Source organism: Ananas comosus, linkage group 11 (genome assembly GCF_001540865.1).
Source record: "Ananas comosus cultivar F153 linkage group 11, ASM154086v1, whole genome shotgun sequence".
Classification (NCBI taxonomy): Eukaryota; Viridiplantae; Streptophyta; class Magnoliopsida; order Poales; family Bromeliaceae; genus Ananas; species Ananas comosus.
This window is the reverse complement of record NC_033631.1, coordinates 2070108-2094411: the sequence shown is the minus strand read 5'-3', so window position 1 is coordinate 2094411 and position 24304 is coordinate 2070108. Positions and strand designations below refer to the sequence as shown.

The following is a 24304-nucleotide window of genomic DNA, read 5'->3' as shown; positions in this document are numbered from 1 at the left end:
TTTCAAAACTCAAAAACTATGTAGAGCTCCATCCCTTTTCTCCTTCGAAAGATTATGCTTAAGATTATGGTAGACAAAAGTTTCAAAATAGATTAAGCTAACAAAACATACAAAGAGTCTGAAAGACCGAATTACGATGACGACCAACAAACTTAAATAACTTAGGACACTGTTTGTCACACCATACCAAGTATCTTTATTTATATACATGCACTCTTTTAAGACTAGATAAGTTTGATTGAAAATGGATTATAGTATTTTAAGGAAGGAAACCTCCGCCGGGCATGTTAGTCGGCGGCCCTTGCGAGGGCACTTTGCCTTGGGGCATCATCTGAGACCTGCTATGCCCTTGCATGAAGCTCTGGCCCATTCCGGGGCCAACCATTTGCTGCTGCTGCGGCGGCTGCTGCTGCTGCTGCTGCTGCTGCGGAAGTAACTGTGGCTGCTGCTGAAGTTGCTGCTGCTGCTGCTGCTGCTGCTGCTGCTGNTCAAATGTGCGCGCTGTAAGCATCCCCTTTCAATAGTGGTGATGTCTGCGACCGTAACAGGGGATTGATCTTTTTTCTTGTATCCCTTGAATACATCAGATGTAGTCTTTTGTAAACTTGTACCGAAACTATCAAACACCTTTGTATACGAAGTTGGTAGTGTTCTTTCCAAACATTGTTTATTATAGAGCCGAATCAATACTTGATTGTGTTTTGAGTGCACGTCAGTCGAGTTTTTTTATTGTTTAGGGGCTGAGGAAAATTCTTTTGCGGAAAAAAAAAATTCCATGGGAAGTCGTGGTCTTCACTTTTCATCCGTTTGGTTCTTAAAAAAATAACTAAAATCTGGAAAATGTAAAAAAAACTAGTTTTTCATGAAATCTAAAACAAAGAAGTTTTCAGAAATACTAGCTTTTTTTTGTCTGAACCAAACTGGCGAAAAATTGACGAGAAATTTTTCATGAGAAACTTAGTTAAAAGCACCTGTTTTTACGTTTTGGAAAGCCAAAAATTTCAAAAGCACTTTCAATTTCAAAAGCACTTTCAATTTTCCCTTGTGGGCAATTGCCATTCCAATTTTTATATAGCACTGGAGTAAAAAAAATTGGTAGCATTTTTAGATCGTTCTGACCACTAAAAAGTATAAAAGCAGATGCATTTGAAAATACAATTCCAGATTAGGCCTAGTAATAGAAATATGTGAATAGTTAGCTAGTTTAATTTTCTAAAATGGTATATCTGGTAGCTGAAAATGCATGATACAGTAGCAGGGATGTTTGTTTATGTGCCGGTGGATTCAGAGAATCTCAGGTCTTCCTGAAATGACTTTCTGGTGTATGTCTATTTTGATGAAAGACGAAAATTCGGAAGTCAAGTTTGCAGTTTGTTAGCATACCTTGAACCCTTGTTGCCCAGATTTAGGGTTCCAGTTAACCATGTAATCAATGTCAACTAATTAGTAGCCGATCATTGGTTGATAAAATGACAACATTAGATTTGAAAACTCAAAAACTATGTAGAGCTCCATCCCTTTTCTCCTCAGAAAGATTATGCTTAAGATTATGGTAGACAAAAGTTTCAAAATAGATTAAGCTAACAAAACATACAAAGAGTCTGAAAGACCGAATTACGATGACGACCAACAAACTTAAATAACTTAGGACACTGTTTGTCACACCATACCAAGTATCTTTATTTATATACATGCACTCTTTTGAGACTAGATAAGTTTGATTGAAAATGGATTATAGTATTTTAAGGAAGGAAACCTCCGCCTGGCATGTTAGTCGGCGGCCCTTGCGAGGGCACTTTGCCTTGTGGCATCATCTGAGACCTGCCATGCCCTTGCATGAAGCTCTGGCCCATTCCGGGGCCAACCATTTGCTGCTGCTGCGGCGGCTGCTGCTGCTGCTGCTGCTGCTGCGGAAGTAACTGTGGCTGCTGCTGAAGTTGCTGCTGCTGCTGCTGCTGCTGCTGCTGCTGAAGTTGCTGCTGCTGCTGCATCTGTTGTGGCTGGCCCATCTGCTGCTGCAGCTGTTGTGGCTGGCCCATCTGCTGCTGCGGAAGCTGCTGCTGCTGCGGCTGCTGCTGTTGAAGATGGGGGTGTGATTGAGGCTGCGACTGAAGGTGCTGCTGCTGCTGCAGCTGGGGTTGCTGTTGCTGCTGACTAGACACCTGCGGCTTGAATACAACCATATCCTGGACGACGAAAGAATTAGCTTAGAGGAAGTTTTATTGTAAGGAAGACAGTAGGAAAAAAAATGATTCTACAGAAAAGCGATCTTCATTCATCCGAGATGAAATTAAACTAGTTTTCCTTCTTACTGAAAAAAGGTAAACTAGTTTCTCAAATAAGTATTTGTTTCTCGAACAGTAAACTACTTTTTGTTTCCGTAGACAAAAAGAAACGAAAGATCTAGTTATTTGGAAGAATCGGGAGAACTGTTTAATAGGAAATCAAAGTTGTGCTCATCAAAACTTAAAATTAAAGAAAAGACTGTTCTCATAGCTTTGTATGGAAATAACCAGAACCTTGTGGGAGAAGAATCACATGCAAGAGGAAAGAAAAACCAAAAATAAAGTTACTAACAACATACCCCGGGAAAGAGCATTCCAATCAGGCGGCCTGCTTTGTCTGAGACGGACAGTAGTAGCGTCTGGGTAGGTAGCTGGATAACAGCACACTGAAAAAGAAAAATATATATATATAAAATATAAATCCAAATCATGCTATCGATTGTCACAAAACAACTTTAAGATGCCCCAAATCAAGAAATTATATTTCATAGTAAAGATTTGCATATTCTAAGTCTATGCACTCATGTTGCAGTTTCTCACAGGAGCACGAATCAGGAAGTCGAAAAATAGAAAGAATGTAATATTAATCTCGAATTCAACAAGAATCATTGCATTTTCTTAAGCACTGATGTTACCTTCGAACTTTCTAGTCATTGTTTAAGTTATTCGGTATGATGTACTTTGATTATATTTTATTTGGAAACAATAGGTTAGAACATTTTGGCAGAATATTATGAAATAAGCCATTTCTTGAATGGACACTTTGGTTGGTTAGAAGATAGATTGTGAGTATTATATACAGATTTAACATAGGTAATGCCTGATATAACTACAAGGAAAAAAGGAAAGGCAAAAATATACAGAACTTACCTAAACTACGGACTATTTTGATTTGGCTACCCAATCTTTCAAAAATTTGATTTTCTCAATTTGTTTGATTTAAGTCGGTCAATAGCACTTTGATTTCAAAATTTAAATACATCGTTTATCTTTACAGGTTAGTATATTTTATGCAATTTTCGCAACTACAAATTCATTAAAATATTTAGTTTAAAGTTTGAAGTCAAAGTGCCATTGACTGATTCAAATCAAGCAAAATGAAAGGTTAGGTAGTAAGATCAAATTTTACAAGATTGGGTAGCCAAATCAAAATGGTTCATAAGTCTGATAAATTATATACATTTTTACCAAAAAGAAAATCTTTTCTTCAAAAGAAAAAGAAAACTATGAATGCTCCACTTTACTATGAATGCTGCAATTCGCTAAAGCTAATGAGAAAGGAACAAACAATGAAAGGTTACGAAAGTAAAAGTTTCAGCATGTAAAGTGACTTTAAAGTGTGTTACAATAAAATGAAGAAACAATACCCAAAAAAAAGTGTCGAAATATAATACAAACCAGTTTCTTTTCTTGCAGTTGTCCAAGAAAGCCGTGCTGATTTAAGGTCCGAAATACCAGGAAGTCCGCTTTACCAACATATTGCCTGTGTAAGAAAATAAATAATAATAATAATAACAGGATAAATATCTGCTTCAGAGGGATTTCACAAGGAAATAAATCTACATACTGGTTTAACAAAGAAAAGAGAGATTGCCCCTATTTATCCTGGAAGAATTTTGTAATTACATATATTCCCTTCAAAACTTAGTTTATTACACGTATATCCTGGTACTTAAAAAACATCCCTTTAAGGAAATCTATTATATTACGAAACCAACATCTGCCAATAAATCGGCCGATTCTCCAACTTAAGGGTAGTTTGGAAAGAAACAGAACTTCCAAGGGCTATGTATGAAAGTTTGTATTTTAGAAGTGCAGATAATATGTGTAGCGAAGTAAGCAAAATATCCAAAGAAGAAACGGCATATCGTTGAGATTTACTTGTTGTTCATATGCTCTTGAGCTATGAGCCGAACAATTTGCATCGTCGATGGCCAATCTGAGGCGAGCCTGAAATTTGCCAAAACAAAATATCAGCCCCGTGATAGTTCACATAATATATATAGCTTATAAACGTACTATACACTATAGATTTAATCATCGAAACACCAGATAAATATAATGCAAGCTTTATTCAACACAAACATGTAAAGGAAAACATAGCATGCAATAGTATCATAAATTCGACCGATCTCAGATGCAGCTAAGGCAAGGACTTAAGTGCCGGGGCAAGGGATCGTGCCGAAAGCCTGCTAGAACGTGCGTGCCCATGCAGTGATGAGACGTGCTGGTCTGAAAAAATACGTGTGCCGACACGAAATGGCATAATATATTTATTTTATTTGACACAAATATATTCTAATTATTTTTTATATATATTTATTAAAGCTTTTGAACTTTATCGAGGTAACTACTTGCTAATTTCAAATAAAAAAGGGTTGTGGGTCATGCCAACGATATTGGGGGTTGGATTGTGCCGATATATTGTCGGCACGTACGGCATGTTGGATACAGCCCGTGCCGCTGAAATCCTTGAGCTTAGGGAAAAGGAATTAAGTAGTGCGCATTAGCACTTCTCGTCAAGCATAAGGGTAAAATAAACACATTCACGGCAACTATATGCTCTTTTTGGTTTGACTAAAGGGGTCAAGCTTGACCGCTGAAAACTGCTTTTCGATATGAAAACAGATTTTCTACTCATTTTCTCTCAACATAAATAGCGCGGAGTAGTTTCAGTGTATCTAGAAAAAAGAGGTTTCGTTTTCCGTTTTCCTCTACCAGAAAATGAAAAGAAACAGGCCGAAAAAGTAACATGGTGCACATCAATGGGTGACACATGCATGAGATATCATTTATTTGGGCTGGTGCATGGCTTCTGAAGTCTATGTATGGTCTGAACTCTGAACTGCTGCATGTATGGAAAAGAATCAAGGAATCAAAGGCGACAATTGAATTTAGCAACACAGCAACACTTCTTTTTTAACTAATTCTTGATAAGGTCCAATTAGAATCACACAGCTGTAACCATTATCGTGTTTTAATGACATAAGTTTGGTTGGTATATAAATGAAGAAATTGATAATCACATTATACTATTACATTACTACTATATTCATATACTTATATATCTATATAGGTTATGTACCATCATAATATGTACACATACTTAACATATTATACTCTGCAACACATTATATTTTTGGGTAAATTGCACGTTCGGTCCTCAAACTATGAGGCGATGACATTTTAGTCCTTAAAAACTTGCATTTGTTGAAATGTCTAGGTCGAAATTTTAGAATTATTGCAATCCAATCTCACAACCCAGTTTAGTTGACTAAATGTTGACACATCGTAAGTGATGCGACATCTTAATTATTAGCGTATTATCAATCACAACTCTACTACATCACTTTTACATTAATGACACATCAATATTTAATTAACTAAATTGGATTATAGAACTAGATTGCAACAGTTCTGAAAGTTCGTGACAGAAATTGCAACAAATTAAAGTTTAAAAACCAAAGTATCACCCACCTTATAGTTTGAGGACCAAAACGTGCAATTTATCTTATATAATATGTTAAAATATAATATAACATTGTATATTTATACTATATGTACATTACTTTATATCATTTATATTTCAGTTTGTCAAAAAATCAAACTACTGATCGAAAAATGTAAATGGTTTAATATTTCCAGTTCCTACAAACTTAAACTAGTTTGGAAACTGATTTTATTTTTCCAAAAAGCAAGTGTCAAAGAACTAAAACTCCTCCCACACAAAAAACTATTTCACCAAAAACTACTTTCAGCAATTTTACGTGGAACCAAACAATCCCTAACAGAAAAGGAAAATCAAAAAGTAAATAGAGAAGGGGGAAACAAAAGAAAGGAGAAAAACGCAACAACAATTTGGTTGACCTATTTCAACTTTCAACAATTCTAATGAAATTTCTGTAAAAATAGCATGTGGATAATGACAAATCTGAAAAATATATCTGATTTAGCACTGAAAGTTAATAATGATCTTGCTGAACTTCTATCATTCATGTAACATCAACATTTACGGTACCGACCTTTTAAGACTACAATTATTTTTCATCTTGCAGTAATTTGTAGAGATTTCTTCATGAGACCTCACAAATTTGTTCAAATACTTATAAATGTGATCATATTTAAGTTCATGGAAATATGAGGACAATCTACATTGTAAAAAATTAAAACTATAGTGAAAAACAAAAAAAGAACAATAGTCTATATTTGCAAGAAGAACAGAATGTATTGTCCCACTTACGTATCAGCAGCAGATGCACTTCTGTAGCCCTGCAATATGAACATATAAATTCATGATCAAAACAATCAATTAAATTGTAAAATATTGACATAAAATGATCAGAAGTACTTCATGTAAAAGGAGACAACAAAGTTCGATATATAGACAACGAAGTTCAATATACTGCCTATTCTATACATTCTTGCACGCTAACACTATATTAATGCTCTTATATTTCTCCTACCTCAAACCACAGTATTCTTTTTTTTTTTGAGAGATAGGTAGCACGCTACCTACTTCGTTTATTTCATTTAGAAATAAACTTAGCTAGAAATGTGAATCAACTAGGATTCGAACTTGGGTCTCGGGTACCAACCACCAAGCCCTTTGCCACAGTATTCAACATATGCATGTGTAAGAAAAAAGAAAATCTAGAGATTTAACTTCAACAAATGGAAAACAGCATTTGGACATTTATCATTAAACAGGAGAGGTGCATTGTTAGTCCAAGCAAAAATTCTAGAGATCCCAGTGAAGAGTAACATTGGCATCATTTCCAAGCTCATTTGTTAAAGAAAACCCAATAATTAGCATTTCAAAGGGGACTTGCAAAGTAAAACTTTAAAGTTTACAGCTAGAACGGAAGACTTCCAAGCTCACCCATTATAAATTGCCCTTTTGCACTTACACAAAGAAAAATTACTAATTTATTGGTAGTTTGTTCCCTACTTGCTTCCAATGCCTGTTATTCCAAAAGAGGCATGTAACAATGATTTACGAATTTCTAGAAAGGATCGTTATAAATAGAACAGAAAATAAGGCCATGCCAAAGTGCAAATGGCATTCAGATTTGGGGTTTTAATGCCAAACCTTGCACAACTGTTTCGCTACAGAAAAGCCTCCTGAAGTTGATTGTTAATTCAGCAAGTTGCAGAACACGATTCTTTCTTCAAAAGTATATAAAAGAAACATGCAAAGCATAAATATCGACCAACGCATCACCCATTCAGATAGGGTAGTCATCTGTTTTCAGACATCCTTTTTAGACACTCGATCTTTTTCCTTTTAAGGCATGTTTTCACATATCTTGAACACTTTCTAAATCGTTTTTGCCTAAAATCTATACTAATTCTTTCACTAGATGCAAAGCAAGGATTGGCCATGCTGCCGGTGCGGTGCCGCGCCGCGCCGAGGCCGTGCCGGCACGTGGAACGGGGTCGTACCGACATCGTACTGACAAAATAGTTTTTTTTGCATTTTTAAAATCTTTTGAATTTTTTGAGGTGAAAAAGTTTTTGAGAAGGTTTTTCATACTTAAAATATGTAGATCATTTTAAGTCTACTTACATTTGGAGCAATTAATAAGCTCTTTCGCAAATAAAACCAACCTTAAGTTAAAAAATTCAAATAAGAAGATTTCCTCTAATTTGTTTTATCATTTTACATCCAAGGATTCATGGTAGTGTTTTCCTACAAATTTTTATCTAATTTTGATTTTAAGTTTGGTTTCATGCATGTACTCTCATAATATAATATAAAATAATTTTCTTTAGTTCTTATGGTGTCTATGACTCGATTTCCACTAAATAGTGTGAGAAATAATATATAAACTATTTTCTAATCATTAAAGACACTAAACCACTCTATAAAAACTAATTTTCATGATAATTTAATTAAAAAATCTGTGCTAATAACATTGGCACGGCCCATACCGCTGGCACCGCGGCATAAGTCATGCCAGTGGCATGGCAATCCTCAATGCAAAGCACAGAAATTCTAGGCAACGAGGATCGGAACTCAAAAATAAAAACACTCCAAAGGACTTAAAATAAGTTTCGCTGCTTCTCAACCAACATCAACCAGCTAGAAAAATTGATGTGGCATTCCCGGCTCAGGCAAAATCAAAGTATATAGGTGATTGCTGATAAATCTTGGTTACAGACTAGGATCATTTAACACAGATAACTCTCCACAAAAATCTTGGGATATTAGATGGCCCAATTAAGCTACCAAGCCACATCCGAGTTCAATCTAATAGCCAAAGAAATAGAAACACTCACAATCCAAGCTTTCATCATCACCAGTATATAACCCAACTAAGAGGTAATGATAAAGCTCGTTCCATAGCACTTCAAATAGGAACATTGAACAAGTGATTTATCAAAAAATAATGGAGTCGTGGACAGTGAAAAGAACTGCCCAATCAAAGCATGTGGTCACAACAAGATGTCCCAAACTGTAGAAGCAAGTGATCTATTTAACAACAAAGAGACATCGATTGCAGTGAGAGACTAAACATTGTAGGTTTCACTATCATACAAGGAACCAGTAATTAATTTCCCTAAGAAATTACATAAATTTCTACAAAAATGGCAACAACATTTCACGGAAAATTACTTTTAGGGAATGAAATTTAATAAATAAGTAGACTTACTTCGAGTTTACAAATGAAAACAGGTTGGCCCTGCCTTTGTCCAGACAATGTTCCCTGCAGAAGTTGGCAAAGGGAACGATCACTAACGGAAACGTTTAAAAAACATTCCCAAATAAGATCTACCAAGCCAAGCAATAATTTGATATAAAGAGAAGAGATTTAATGACTAAGTGTACCCCTTACAATGCTTCAATAGAAAGTGAAGAATTACATGAGATCGAATAAGCAAAACAATAAAGTTAATTTATTGACTTATTTTCCCTTTTGTTCAAACAGCAGGACAACACAAAATCACGACCCAAATGATAAAGATAAACCAATAACCAATGCTTTTTCACAAACATTTATTACGATGCAATGCTTACAGCATTTATATGCAACAGCTTAATTATGGAATCACAGTAAAGACGCAATTTCATACTACGAAAAACTAATATAAATAGAAAGGAGAGATATCAATTCCACGACTACTAGCTAGGACAGGAATTCAAAAGCTTAAGACTTGCATGTGCCATCATATACTACAACCTTTCTTCTACTGTAAATAATTAAAATTATACTAGATCAACTATCAACATGATAAACGTAAAATCCATAATTTCCTTAAGGATGGCGGCGGTAATGTACCTCCCAAATTTTAACATACTTGGACTGAGACTGTTGAACATTGGGGTGTTGTGTCATAGGCATATTAATGGAGGAATTACCGGTCATGCCTAGAGAATGTACACCTGCCTGTTGAGACATTCCTGGAGTCGGAATCATCGTCCCAGGACCTGTTCCAGAGGAAATACCTGTGGTCCCAAGACCACTCATTATGTTCTGGTTCATGCCAATTCCACTTTGCCCTATTTGCCCTCCTGATGCTAAACTCGCTTGTGCAACATTGGATAGTGACTGGCCCATACTAATATTTCCTTGCAGATTAGCCAACGAAGGTGCAATACCAATATTTGAGTTGCTAGACATATTGGAAGTAGCCGATGTGAATGAACCAAGATTTGTGTTTTGTGTAACACCAGGTAAAGATGATATTCCTGACATCGCAGCTGACGTCATCCCACTCGATATCATGCTCGACATATGCATTGGCAGTCCAATAGAACTGGCTCCTGCTAAAGAGGTCGAGTTCATCATTTGCCGGTGCTGAGAAAGATTGTTCAATATGTTCACATTTGCTGCGGCAGGGCCCACCGGGCGTAATTGTTGGGATACAGGGTTTACTAATGGCTTATGTTCCTGCACATTATCATTAATTGCATTCATTTCTTGTGAAATAGGAGATGGCGAAGAACTCTGCAACGTCGGTATTCCTTGAGAGGTAACATTGCTTATAGCCGGAAGGTGTGAGAAGGTTGGTCCAGGTACCAAAGAAGGTATTGTAGTTGGCTCCTGAGAAGAAACAAAAGTGAGTTAACAATGTTTTAGAGTATGCAAAATAGTCGATGAACATCATATATGATTCACAAATTGAATAAGCGATCCCCACCACTTTAACAGTTGCAGTGGGCATATTTCCACCGGCTAATGCTTGACGACTCATAATAGATCCATTAACTGCAGGAAAAACAAAACAACTGTTAAAATTGGGTAAGATGCAAGATTACAATCTACATGCACCTTAGATAGAACAACCAAATTTAGAAAACGACAAAAACGACAATCTCAAATAAACGAAATTGGCTGCACAACATTGATTGTTTGCGAAATGCAAAAACAACTTAGATATTGTATCTATAATCTTAGCTTCGTTATTACATTTATTATCCTAGTATAATTTCACATTATTATTCACATCCATGGAAAACAAATCAAATTCAGTCTTTAGATATCAAAAAAAATATATTAAATCCACACATATTAAAACAAGTAAAATTACTCCTAGTGTCAGAACCCGTGTTTTGATCTCTTCGTCGAGGTCCCTTTTTAATCAAGAATAACTTTTGAGAGCTATGCAATGTAAACAACAAATTCGTTAGGATCAAATATACATTTATTGTTTGAATGCTCTCATAGTTATGTTTAGCAACATGTTATTTGAAGTTAGAAGGTAAAAATCCAAACCATCAAACATTGAGGGATTGAGTGTGCTCTTTCTTCTTTGAGCTATGATAGCAGCTTAGATAATCTTTACAACTTAAATATAACTTCTATCAGGGAAAAAGAAACTTCACATTAATAACTTTACATTTGCTCACAAGATAACTGATCATCTTTTACGGTGCAAAGGACAATTCCATATATAGACCAGTTATTACCAAATGTAGCCAATGCCACCCCTGCCAGTCGGCAGGAGGCGGCATGTATTATGCCAATCATATATTAATACATTATGGTTGATAAATGTTACTACTAGATTGACGTTGTTGCTCCACCTTCATTAAGACCTACCTACAAATCCTCCGTAACACTACAACCCATATCTTTCTCGATTAAAGTTACCGCTGCATCTTAATTGGCAAAATACAACAAACCCCTTAAAACGAGGAACTGGAGAGCTCCTGTGCTGCAGTACACAATTCCACCCCTTTTATACTTTTGTTTTCCTAGATCTGAGAGCTCTTCAAAGCCCACTTTAATTTTTCTATTTCTTTTTTCATGAAAAGAAGTATTTCCATATCAGCTACTATTCAAAAAATAAACATATTTGCACCAATACAAGCTGCCCACAGGGTGTGCGGCGCAATACACGCCAGTCAGCAATTGATAAGCCCTTGCATCATAGAATACAAAGTTACAAACATTAATTAATTCTCCCAATAGATGCTTGCAGGATTTCCTACATCGTACCTATTACCGTGGCACCTTCAGTTGCCAATCTAGAAGAAAGAATAACATAAAAAACTCCAACTACATTTTACTCTTCAAGATTCAAATACATGCAGAGGATAAATAAGAAACTCAACAAGATCAAGACGTAACAGTAAAATTTGACTACCTCATGCGATCGGTGACCATCTTCTAGCAAGAAATGGTTATCCTTAAATAGGTCTCTAGAAAACTACACCGTTTACGTGGTTAGCTTTATTACCAAAACAATGCGTATGAGCAACAAATAGGCATAACTGAAGTACGTACTCGACAAATCGGGACAGTCCGCCAATAAAGAAAAAATATTGTAAAACACCGGTGACTAAATTTAGTTTTCTAGATTTAGGTAAGTGCAAAGGATAGATAAGAACCTCAACAAGACGTAAGAGCGAAATTGACAAACTCATGCAATCAGTTATAAAATTCTAGCAAGAAATGGTTATCATAATGTAGATCTCTCTATAAAGCTACATTCTTCCTTTATTTACATTATACCACTGAGAAAAGAAGCGTGCAAGCAACAAATGAAACACAACTGCTGTACATACTTAAACAAATCAGGAAAGTTATTCCAATTATTATTATGAGATTTTTGAGTGCTGTACAGGCAGAATTTGTTCTTTGTGCAGTTGCACATTGGTCAATAAAATAGGAGAAGGCATAATAGGTATATGTACTATATGTCTCAATTTACAACATACGGAGTATGGGAAAAGTTATCTATTCCAATTTCAGAGCTACACCTGTTGTACCCTCTTCAAATTCCACTAATTCACTTGCCGTCACTTCATCAAGACCATTAATAGGAGCAATATCGTTGCCTACCTGAGGTATTCTCTATCATATTGTTGCTCAATACATAGATAATATTTCTAATTTCGTCAGCTCTGAAGGTTTACCATTAGCATATCTTATGTTCCTTATCAAAAGCAAACGGAAGTTCAATGGTACATTTATCAATAAAAGACTACTTCATCCTATGAGAAGACGACAGCTAGAAGTTGAATGTCTTTAGAGGTTTACACTGTTGAGCTGAACTTGCGATCATCAACAACATAGTAAGAAATTTAGATTAGCCATGCATTATGCGGATCAAATGCTACGAATTAATAGTCATACTGCAAGAAATTCTCAACAAAACGACAACTAGCAACATAGCAACAGACGTACAGATAATACAGCATAAAATCTGTATAAAAATATTGACTTTTTGATCCATAAAATCTCACATTAATATTGACCGCTGCATAGAACAAACGAGAGCCATTTGCACCAACAGCTCTAGAAATTTTTCTTAGCCTTTAGTACTAAGTAAGGTTGTACATTGTTGCAATATTGCAATAATTTCCACAAGGCTTTCAACATTTTAGGCCCGTTTGGCCAAGTTGTAGAAATAAGTGCGGTTATAGAAGTGGTGTAGGATATAGTGTTGTCCTGTTTGAAAAAGTTTGAGTATTTGATAATTCAGTCGTATAACTGTTGTTTGCAATTGAACCCTATTTGGCAAATATTCGTCTCAAAAGTGGTGTAAAAGATTATAAATTGACAAAATACTACCAAAATATTTTTTTTTTAATAAACTATATTTAGAATATCTAGTAGAGAACACATATTTAAAATAACTTAATTAAAAAAATTCTACTTAATTATTAATTATTTATCTTATTTATTACCTATTAAGAAAATTCAGATTTGCTAAAAAAATAATATTTTGATTAAGAAAATTCTGCTAGAAAATAATATTTATCTTACTTATTACCTATTAATTGTTCTATTTCGATTTGCTAAAAAATTAATTAAAATTATTAACTATGAAGAAAATATAATAATTTGATAATTAAAATTTTTAATTTATTTAATTTTTATTTTTAAAAAATTAACTGATTTTAGTTAAATAAATTAAGAGGTCCAATAACTCTATCAAATTTAATATTTTTTGTTATGATTTAGTGAATAAAATTAAAAATAATTGGTTGATTGTTAATAAAGTTATAAAACTTGATGCAATTGTTAACTTAAATAGTACAAATAATTTAACTTCAGTAAAATCAGAAGTTAATTGAAAAAGGGTAAAGTTTGTTGGGTAATTTCAAAATGGCCTATAGTTGCAGGGCCAATGGACAAGGAGGTGACCTCCCAGACCATGGTCGAAGGAGGTGCCCCTTTCCCTCCTCGAGCTAGACGAGGAGGTGCCCCTCCCCAATGAACCTGAGGAGAAGATAGAGACTAGAGAGTGATGCATATCACCCTCGGGCTCCTCCGGCGAGCCTCCTCTTCTTGTAGAGGAGGAACCTTCCCCCTTTGCAAAGGGGAAAGAGAACAATTTTGCACCGACTTGAATTTTATCATTTATATAAGGACATTACCGTCATTTAGAAAATCTTTTTAAGTTAGACAACTACACTCTGCACCTTCCTAGCCGCAGAAGTTCTGTTCTTTGAACTTCTGTTGTTGGGCTGGGAAAAGCTTATGCGGCCCATTTTAGACTTCTTAAGATGCCAAACAGTATAGTTTAGACCACCGCACTACTCGGCCCAACAGAAGCTGGGCCAAACAGGTACTTAGTTTAATTCTTCACCTTTCCCTTTCCTGGACCTAAAAAGAAGTCCATAAAGTTCATTCAACAAGGGCATATAATCTTTTTTCTCCTCTCACCACCATCCCTTCAACCATACCGAAGGAAAAGTATGAATCTAGAAAAATGTCAAATTTAATGCATTACCTAATGGAAAAAAAGTTTATAGCATAAGTTCATGGTAGAAACCAACGATTGAGTTTTGCATAATTTTAGGATAGAAACCAACGACAGAGTAAAGCATAATTTTATGATAAAAACCAACGACAAAGTAAAGCATCAATACTAAAATTCTACATAACCCGAGCACTGTAAACATCTTTGTTTTGATTATGACCTGAGATATTGGAACTTGTTGGCGCGACTGATGCAGCAGGAGCAGCGGAAGCACCATCCACCTTCACATTGCTTACATTTGGAGGACGAGTTAGAGCAACACGTGCCTCCATGAAATTCTCAGACAGTAAAACAAGGAAATGAGGGTTTTTTGCATGATCCACAGCTGGTTCAGCAGCTCGCGGATTTCTCTTTCCCTATAACAGTACAAAGCTGTGTGAGCACTCACCTCCTATCAAATCAACTCATCTTTGTAAGCAGTTTAGTAAAAGTGCATATAGACCGTAAAGATGACAACAGGAAGGAAAAGACAATCATTCTGTTATTGAACAAAAATGTGGTGGAAATTGCAACAGGACTAGCTAAGTGTATCAGAAGTATTCAACTTTCAACAAAGTTTCAGTTTAGTCCTTAATTTGTTAACGCTTTGCAATTAGGTCCCTAAACTCTGAACTCAGTTGCAATTGTAACCTTTTAGTTGAATTACTCCATTCAATGACGAAGTTCCACAATTGCTATGCAACCACCATGTAAGCAATTGAAAACTTCAATGAAAATTTGACCCCTGGATCAAACTATAATAGCAATAGACATTAAAATATAGGGAATAAAATTTTAGCATAAAACATATACAATTTGTTAATAACTGGTTTCTAACATATATAATTAGAGACAAAATGAACATAAATACCTGGAGGTCCAACTTCAAGATCATCTAATCCACTAAAATAGAGATAATCTAAAATATAATTCTCAGGATACTTGGACAAACTACATAAAATTTGTCAAAATGGTTAGACGTTTGTGAAAGAGTTACACGTCAAATTTTTTACACATTAAATGGTCAATATGGAGTTTTTTGAAGCAAGATTATAAAAAAGGGAACTTGCCAGAATCACATTATCTAAAAATAGTGGAAAGGTAATATAAATAGGATATGAAAGAAGTTTAAAAAAAGGGGTAAACTTCAAATACCACCCCTGTGGTTTCGCACTTTCTCACTTAGTACCCTGTGGTTTAAAGTGTATCAAGTTAGTGTCCTGTGGTTTCATTTTTATCTTTTCGTCAGCTTATCCGTTAATATCTAGTTAAATTATATACAAAAAACTTCAGATACCCCACATAGATTTATCGAATATTCACTTTAGTACCCTTTAGTTTTAACTTTTGTCACTGATTTAAAGAAAAAAAAATTAGTGGAATCGATAATAAAAAGATAAAAATGAAACCACAAGACACTAAATTGATACACTTTAAAGTTTAAACCACATGGTACTAAAGTGAGAAAGTGTAAAACCACAGGGGTGGTATTTGAAGTTTTCCCTAAAAAAATATTTAATGATGTTAACTTTACACTATGAAACAATTATCTATTTATGACATCTTGACAAAAATATTTTAGAACATAGAAATCCAGTAAATACTAAATATCAAATCAATAAACATAAGCACCAGATAGAAAAGTAAATGGTGATATATTTCAAATTGATGAACTTGAAATTATAGGGAAAAAAAAATCCAACAGTAGTCTGTAAAAACATCCCAAGAACTTGCACTATATTCACACTATATGGTCATTGAGAAAAATATGCATGTGAGGCCGAAATATATAGGCACAAAGTTCACTACAAATCTTACCGCATTATATATTGCTTTAAGTTTCGGAAGCTGTTTGGGAGCTATGACTGACAATGATATAGACCACTGCATTCAAAGGAAAAAGGTTAGTATGAACAGAAGAATTCCAGAGCATAATTACATCTAAAACACCATAAACACAAATATGATAGAATTCACATAGGACCTGGCCGAATGATTTTGCTGTTGTTTCAGCATCAGCAAGCCATGATTCTGTCGGCGCTTCAGCATTCTCACTGTGCGGAGGAGGAGGTCGATATACTGGTGTAGGCAAAGGGTAGGGATTACTGGCAGCAACAAGAATGCAATGTTTTTGCATTTCATGATTTTGCTGGCTTGGATTAGGAGGCAGAGGGAACATCTGTTAACAAATTTAACAAAATAATATAATTACAATGCTTAACCTAAAAAGGAATTCCTACACGCTAGGAAATAAAATATCCACAGTAACATGCATAGTGAGAACAAGAAAACAATGGTTGATATGAATAAACTTATATAAAAAGCCAACAACTGTCCAATATCATAATGAACAATCAAGCATGGAAATAATCAAATAAAATAACCTAAACTCAATTATATAACTTCATCTGTTCATTCATAGCCAAATGATCCAGATACATCAAGAAAGAAAACCAAATGTGTACAAAACAGTGAAAATATCAAGTGATGTGACCTCAAGTACTATCTAATCTAGTAATAAACACAAGCCATGTCAGCAAAAGCAAATAACATCATAGATATAAAGAACTTATACTATATTGGTTGTTCTTAGACTTCTGAAATAAAAAATATATATTCTTTCTTGCATTTATTCTGGGAAAAATGGTAAGAGACTAGTTGAAAATAAAAATATATAAACACCGTTCTCTGGAAGCTTAAGCTTTTGGAAAATAATGGTCGTTTCACATTACTTTAACATGGTATCAAAGCAGGAGATCCTGAGTTCGAATCCCGCCAGTCTCCTAACGTCATTTAATTTCCTCTCATTTAATTCAAGTCCACATGTTGGGCCGATCAAAGACTCAAGCCTAGATATGAGGGGGACTTGAATATAAAAATATATAAACACCATTCTCTTGAATCTTAAGCTTCTTGAGAATAATGGTTGTTTCACATTGCTTTAAGAAGACTTTTCTCAAATTCCTCAAAATCTACTACACATGATCAAGCTAGGATTAAGTGCACATCAGCACGAGCTATGCCCATTATGATAAAGAATTTACAATAAGCAATTAGAATATATTGATGCCAAAGAAAATAAATACTTCATGCCATAGTGTATCGGCACACAAAAAATTTTGTCAAAAGCACACATCTGTACGACATGGCTCACACTGTCGTACCATGCCAAGCAGTGCTCGACAAAATCCCGTTCCACGGCACTTAAATAGTTGTGACCAAGCCACTACCAACAAGAATTATCATAAACACAAGATTGAACTGCTAACAGGAAATAGCAGTTCCATAATCTATTAGTAGTCATTAGTAAAAGAATAGCAACATTAGTTTCTACTACATCAATACAAGTAGGGGGAAATACGCATGAGCTCCACAATCATGAGACTAACAAAGAAGCGATAACCAGAAAATGTCCAACAAACAAATTTAAGAACTTTAAGCATTTTAAATTTCTTTAAGAAACATATTAACTAGTAAGTCAGCTCGTATAGTGCACTGGAAAATGCAAAAGCACATTAGAATCAGAAAAAAGTTTACACTAGACAACTTGATGGGCATCTTGTGATCACTAACAATGTACAAAAACAGAGGTTCACCCTTCACTACACTGGTTCCACTTTATGGTCACATTGTTATGGACAGAACCCAAATGGAATCAATGAACATATTAGATATGCAGAAAATAGACACAATTCAAATTAAAATAGTCATTGTTTTCGGATGAAAATCAATAGGGCTACTTTAGTAACCATAATCATATTTCATACCACTAATGCGTCAGCAAGGCCTTCAGCAGTGGCAGTGTCATTGAAACCGCCACCAATAAATGGTATTCCTGACAGCCACCGAAGGAAAACATCTGGATCTTTGGTCCAGCCACTCCGTTGCACAGTGAAAGCTGCATTAAAGAACTTATTCAAGTTTCAGTTCTGGTAGGAAATGTCTATTATATAGTAAGAAAGCTACATAATAAGCTCCCAAGCTAGTACTCCTGTACTGCATATATCTAGGACATATGTCTGCAAATTTCCTAACTTGTTTCCTCCTTAATTAAATAACAATAATCTAAAAACTGTCCTCTTGTGAAATCAACATCATATATGCCATAGAATATCAAAATACTCTTGGCACAAAAAATAATACTGCGCTTCTGATGCTGGGTGGCTTTAGTTTGTGAGAAAAGAAAACCTATTTGTCTGCAAAAAAATTTGTAACTTTAACTAACATTAGTACCAACTCTGAAAACACAAAAATCAAAAGTGAAATTATGCATTCTTCAGAAGAATAGTATTTTGATAGATGAAGCAAAGACGGTCAGATAGTTCCATGTTGGTTCACTATGCTATATCTATATCTACAATGTATAAGATGTTGTCAGGGTATGCGCCATTATCGTAGAATGAACACTACCAATAAGTACAGATCGCTTTGGTCGGTAGCGAGCACTGGTCAACAAACCAAAAAGCAATAGTTGTGATGAGGTTAGAAAGAGCTTTCCAAAATCCAAGATAACGGGGGCCAAAGTACATAATAATTTAGTTTAAGGGGGAAAAAAGAGGAACAATTTGGCATACCACTGAGAGCTCCATGAGTATTAAAGATAACCATAGCAAACTCAGGACCTGCACCAGATATCTTCTGCAAATCAAGGGAAAAAGGTTATCAAATGTAATGCAATAAAAAATGAAGATCAAACTAAAGAAGGGGAAATTGTCTCAACATTGTAAAACATCAAATTTTAATTGAGCATCTTATTTGAAAGGTCAAAATTGCATAGTTACAAATTAGGTCCCAGTTAAATTTGTTTGAATAGATATAGGATAAATACGTATAGTTTAATCCTTCTCCGGCTATAACAATTAGTCTATAGTACTGATGACAATTTTGCATCAGATTGTGTAATGTCAATTAAACTCTATAAGTGTCCGTCAGCATTTCAATCTTATAATTGGTCTTCTTTGTGGATTGAAGCAAGTCATGGCAATTTCTGGCCATTATTAAATCTTGTGACAAGACATCAATAATTGCAACGTAGATAGCTTATAATTGGACTTTTTCTTTACAACTTGAAGCCCACAGCAGCGAAGGGTTGCTACATTTAATGACTAGGTTTCAATGGCCTGTCATATAGCCCGACATAAATATCAAAACTTTCCTAAAAGAGTGCATCTCAATGAGCGAATGGTTTTACTTGTAACATTATGCCTCAATGCCGACCGGCCTTTACATGCCCATAAAACGATAGTCATAGTAAGTAGCAAGATCCTTCATTGGGAGTTATATTCATCCCAAGGAACATGGAATAGCTATAAGTCAGCATGCCTATTTCAGATAGCATTAAACAAGTCTTGACAATATTCTTTGTCAATTTATTTGGATATAATTGAAGATGAATGGTGAACCTAATATGGAATAATGTACATGAAATAATCAAAGCTAATAAAGTCAGTGTGATGTTAGTTGCCGTATGGTTGGTTCCACACTTTCTCACTTCGGAAAGTTTCTTGCGACTAAATATTTAATATGCAATTAATGTCCTATCTTATTACAAAGTGTTTGGCAATACAATCCAAACTAATTAACATTTACAACACTTCCCTAAGAAACATTGTTACTACCAAATCATTAATATGTACTTCATTTTCTATCTCATTACAAATAGTGCCACGCACTACAATCCAAATTAATTAACATTAACAAAGAAAATAGCATGATGAAGAGGAGTAGATTATTAACTTTTTGCTTAACCACTAGCTCAGAGATACTAATATCACTTGTATATATTAGGCTAACTTTAAAAAAAAAAAAAAAAAAAAAAACTTATGCCATAGGGTAAAGAAATTTAAATGCTTCTTGAGAGTGAATATATTCTTCATGCTATTTTCTTTGTTAATGTTAAAAAAAAAAAAAAAAAAAAAACTTATGCCATAGGGTAAAGAAATTTAAATGCTTCTTGAGAGTGAATATATTCTTCATGCTGAAAGAATAACCACCTGCTATTATCAAAACTCAAAAGAGAAAACTAAATTCTCTAGAAAAGGGTCTCAGGCCATCAGTTATCAAAAATAAGCATGCTTTAAAAGAAAGAGAACACAAATAATAGTTGGTGAGAATACCTGTCCATTTAGCTCATTTGCAGAAAAGGACCTACACAAGTTTCATACATTTCGTTAATAAAAGTTTTGTTTAGGACTCATTTAAGCAAACTAATTTAAGCAATATACAGTAATGTCAAATTGAAAAAGAATTTCATTAACAAGAAAGTTAAGGCAAAAACAGGGTCAAGCATGGCGTAAGGAGCATACTGAGCTAGACGCAAAAGAAAATGAAGCATACATACAATGGATAAGAACAGTGGTAGGTATCAGTTGGCATAAGTTGTGCTCGTCTCCAGCAATACTAATGGCAAGTTGACAACTACTGGCCAACTTCTTAATCAAAAGAAATCATCATAGATCATGAGATCCACCTGAATTTCTCCACTAATTCTGTAGAATCAGTATATCACCAGAAGTTCTTAGAGGAAACTAATAAGCTGTTTCGTCTCTAAATACATTACCTTTTAATATCTTATCGACTTAGAGCCTCTTTGGATGCATGAACATCTTGTTCAACTTAGAGCCTCTTTGGATGCCTGAACATCTTGTTCAGCATATTACTCTGTGTTTAATCCCCCGGCATGCAGTAATTGAGATGTCTATAATCACATAGCCTATACAGCATCTAAGTCATTTTCTCCATAATATGATAAATCACATTGGGAGTAAAATGCATTATCTTGAAAAATCCTGATTTGAATACCTTGCAATGGACTAAAATCAAACTTCTACACTGCAATCACAAAAGACATATGCCGAATCATAGGATAACTTGTTCCAATATCCTAACAAGCCCTACAAAGATAATCAGAAAACAATTCCAAAAAGAGGAAAATGGTAGCATTGCCACCTTGCCATAATTTCTCTAAAAACTAATATTGGTGAAATTTTGGGATAGCATAAACCACACTTCAACTTGATTACTGCATATCCCAAACTGCATCCCAAAACTAATTTTTATCCATTTTTATCCAACAAAGGATTACTGTATCCCGAAACTAAAGTTGACCCATTTTGAGTCGACAACTTAAACTTTCAAACTTTTAATTTTGCTACCTAACATACCAATTCATGCTCTTCCATTGAAGAACTTGGATGTGCCATTTACTTTAACGGGCTTAATCGGAGTATTTTACGTGATTCCTCTAACTACATTACCACTAAATCAACCAATTTTTAAAGATCAGGAAGTAAGATAAGTTTCATACATTTTTATCAGGAAAAAAGAAAACGTAAAAAAAAGAACTTTTTTGCTTCTCGATTCGAAAGAACAAACTCTCCCTCACCACCAACAAAAGTTTCTTCTTTAATCAAGTAAACCATTCAATTATCCTTAACCCCCAAAAAAAAAACCCTTGAAATCATCAAAGATTCAAAATCATACGATCCAAACGCCCATGCAAATCCAAATTACCAAGATCACGCGACCTCCGCATCAATCAAACGAAAGGGGACGGCAAAACAAGATTAAAAAAAAAAAAGGATAAAAAAAAATTAGGGTTTTCACCTGATGATCTTCTCGAGGTAATCGGAGAGGATGGTGCTCCAGTAGGGCCCGAGCGCCGCAGTCCCCTCCACCACCACGATGAGTTGCCTCTCCGCCATTGCTCCCCCTCCTCCTCCTCTCCTCCTCCTCCTCCCCCTCTTCTCTCTCTACTCCCCTCTCCTCTTCCGCGCGATATCTGTATAGCGAGAGCGCGAGCGAGAGCGAGAGACTCGTGCGTACATACATATATATAGTGGGAGGGGGGCGAGTGCGTTGTTCTCGTTTCGTTTTGGGGCATGGGAGGGGTGGGGGGTGGGTTTTGGAAAGGAAAACGACGACGAAGAGGAGGGGGAGGGGGATAGTAGTGAATTTAATTGCTTTTAATTTTATAAAAAAAAAAAATTTGAAAAAAAAATTTGAAACGTTTCTGAATTTTGTTTGCGGGTGAAAGTGGACGGCTTTAATTGCTATCCGAGATTGGGTCGAGAGCACTGAATCCACTGAATCTTCCACTGACAGGGCGAGAGGGTGCCCCAAAATAATGTCCTTTTATTACATTGTCTGAATTATTATATGCTCGCTTAGTGCTCGTTTCAAATTTAAATTTTAAATTTTAAATTAAAATATTTAATTTTAAATTTAATAAAAAATTATTATACGTAAATATTAAAAATTTTGCTAAATAATTTTACAAAATCACTTTAGAAAAATCGCTGTTCAATGAACTTTTAATCAAAATTAGGCTTAGTTTGATATTGAGGTCTATCCGACGTTATTAGATAAAATGGAGTTAAGGAAAAAGCATATAGGAATATGCTTCTGCGTTCTCCGGTGGGACCGCACTCGTAACCAACTGATTGCGAAATGCAGAATGTAATATTACGTACGGAAACAAACAGGTATTTTTCCAACGTACTTTCTCACCGCACGTAACGCAATCTCCATGCAATCCTAAACGAAGCCTTAATTTTTCAAGCCAAAATCAATCTTGTAAAAATTACTTTTTCAGAATCTAGAACAAACGGGCCCTTAAAAAATTAATACTTTCAGAAGTGGACTTTTTTTACAAAATAACCCTTTAAAATTTTATAATTTATGAAATAATCCTGTCCAAAATATATTTAGAAAACTAACCCTCTATTCGTCACATAAACGTGAGGGTGGAGATTTCCTCTGAAGAGGCGGTGAAAGATTCACCGTCTTTATAATATAAGTAATGAAAACGGTGAATAGTTCACAGCCTAATGCAACCCTACACTCTTCGAAATCCATTTTTATTCTTATAAGCAAATATATTTGGTGGTTTCGTCTCACCCCACCTCTTTATCGGTAAGTATGTGTAATTACAATTTTACCCTTTCTTTTATTTATTATAGAAGTTATTGAATTTGAAAGTAAATTCTGAAAATACAATTAGTTATTTAATTTCTAATTTGATTTGAATTTGAACTTAAAACTTGAACTAAAGTATTAATTATAAAATTAAGTGTAAATTTTTGTGGTATGAAAAAATTCTAAAAGACATTAAATTTGAATACTGATTATAAATTTAACTTCTAGATATAGCAATTTAATAAAATTTAAATTTAAATTTAAAATTCTACCCTCAATTATACATTTTTGGGTAAACTACAAATGGGCCCCTAGTGCAGAAATTTGATTCGAATTTGAACTTAAAATTTGAACTGTCCGCACAATACACTTCCTGACAAAGTAATAAGTTATTGAATTTGAGATTAAATTTTGAAAATACAATTAGTTGTTTAATTTCTAATTTGATTTGAATTTGAACTTAAAACTTGAACTAAAGTATTAATTATACAATCAAGTGTAAATTTTTGTGGTATAAAAAATTTCTAAAAGACATTCAATTTGAATACTTTTAACTTCTAAATATATAGCAGTTATAAAAATTCTACTATATAAATTTAAATTATAAAAATTAAATTCTAGATATAAAAATTAAATTTAAATTTAAAATTCTACCCTCAATTATAAATTTTTTTTGTCCACACAATACACTTCCTCACAAAATAATAAGTAATAAAAGCCAACATGCACCAGGTGTATCATTATGTGTTGAAATTTGATAGTTAATAGTTTAAATTAACATTTAACTTTATGAAAAATTTCTAAAAAGAATTACAAATACTTTATTTTAATTGTACTTGTTATATTTTTTTCCAATTCTATATTATAAAATATATAGAATTAGTGTACTGTGACCTATACACCATGTA

General features: G+C 34.4%; 1 protein-coding gene across 2 annotated transcripts; it reads right to left on the bottom strand.

Annotated features, from left to right (window-relative positions):
• Positions 1548–22394, bottom strand: LOC109717344 (mediator of RNA polymerase II transcription subunit 25). 2 transcript variants are annotated; one of them, XM_020243079.1, is made up of 15 exons: positions 22086–22394; positions 20597–20627; positions 19055–19115; positions 18248–18378; positions 16465–16659; positions 16299–16364; positions 14662–14857; positions 10428–10495; positions 9566–10330; positions 8939–8992; positions 6526–6554; positions 4167–4235; positions 3684–3768; positions 2585–2671; positions 1548–2186 (listed from the first exon to the last, which is right to left on the bottom strand). In XM_020243079.1, the coding sequence occupies exons 1-15, from the start codon at positions 22181–22183 to the stop codon at positions 1743–1745; spliced, it is 2379 nt and encodes a 792-aa protein (XP_020098668.1). In that variant the 5' UTR covers positions 22184–22394; the 3' UTR covers positions 1548–1742. The 2 variants fall into 2 exon arrangements, with proteins under 2 accessions (XP_020098668.1, XP_020098667.1); XM_020243078.1 differs by having other exon boundaries at positions 19055–19118; positions 22086–22393.

Excerpts from the sequence above, each read along its gene's own strand:
- LOC109717344 (XM_020243078.1), bottom strand. The coding sequence starts at position 22,183 with ATGGCGGAGAGGCAACTCATCGTGGTGGTGGAGGGGACTGCGGCGCTC. Across the intron at positions 6,555-8,938 it reads TTTTCATTTGTAAACTCGAA|GGCTACAGAAGTGCATCTGC; the intron begins GTAAGTCTACTT and ends TTCATATTGCAG. Across the intron at positions 2,187-2,584 it reads TTGGAATGCTCTTTCCCGGG|GATATGGTTGTATTCAAGCC; the intron begins GTATGTTGTTAG and ends TTCGTCGTCCAG.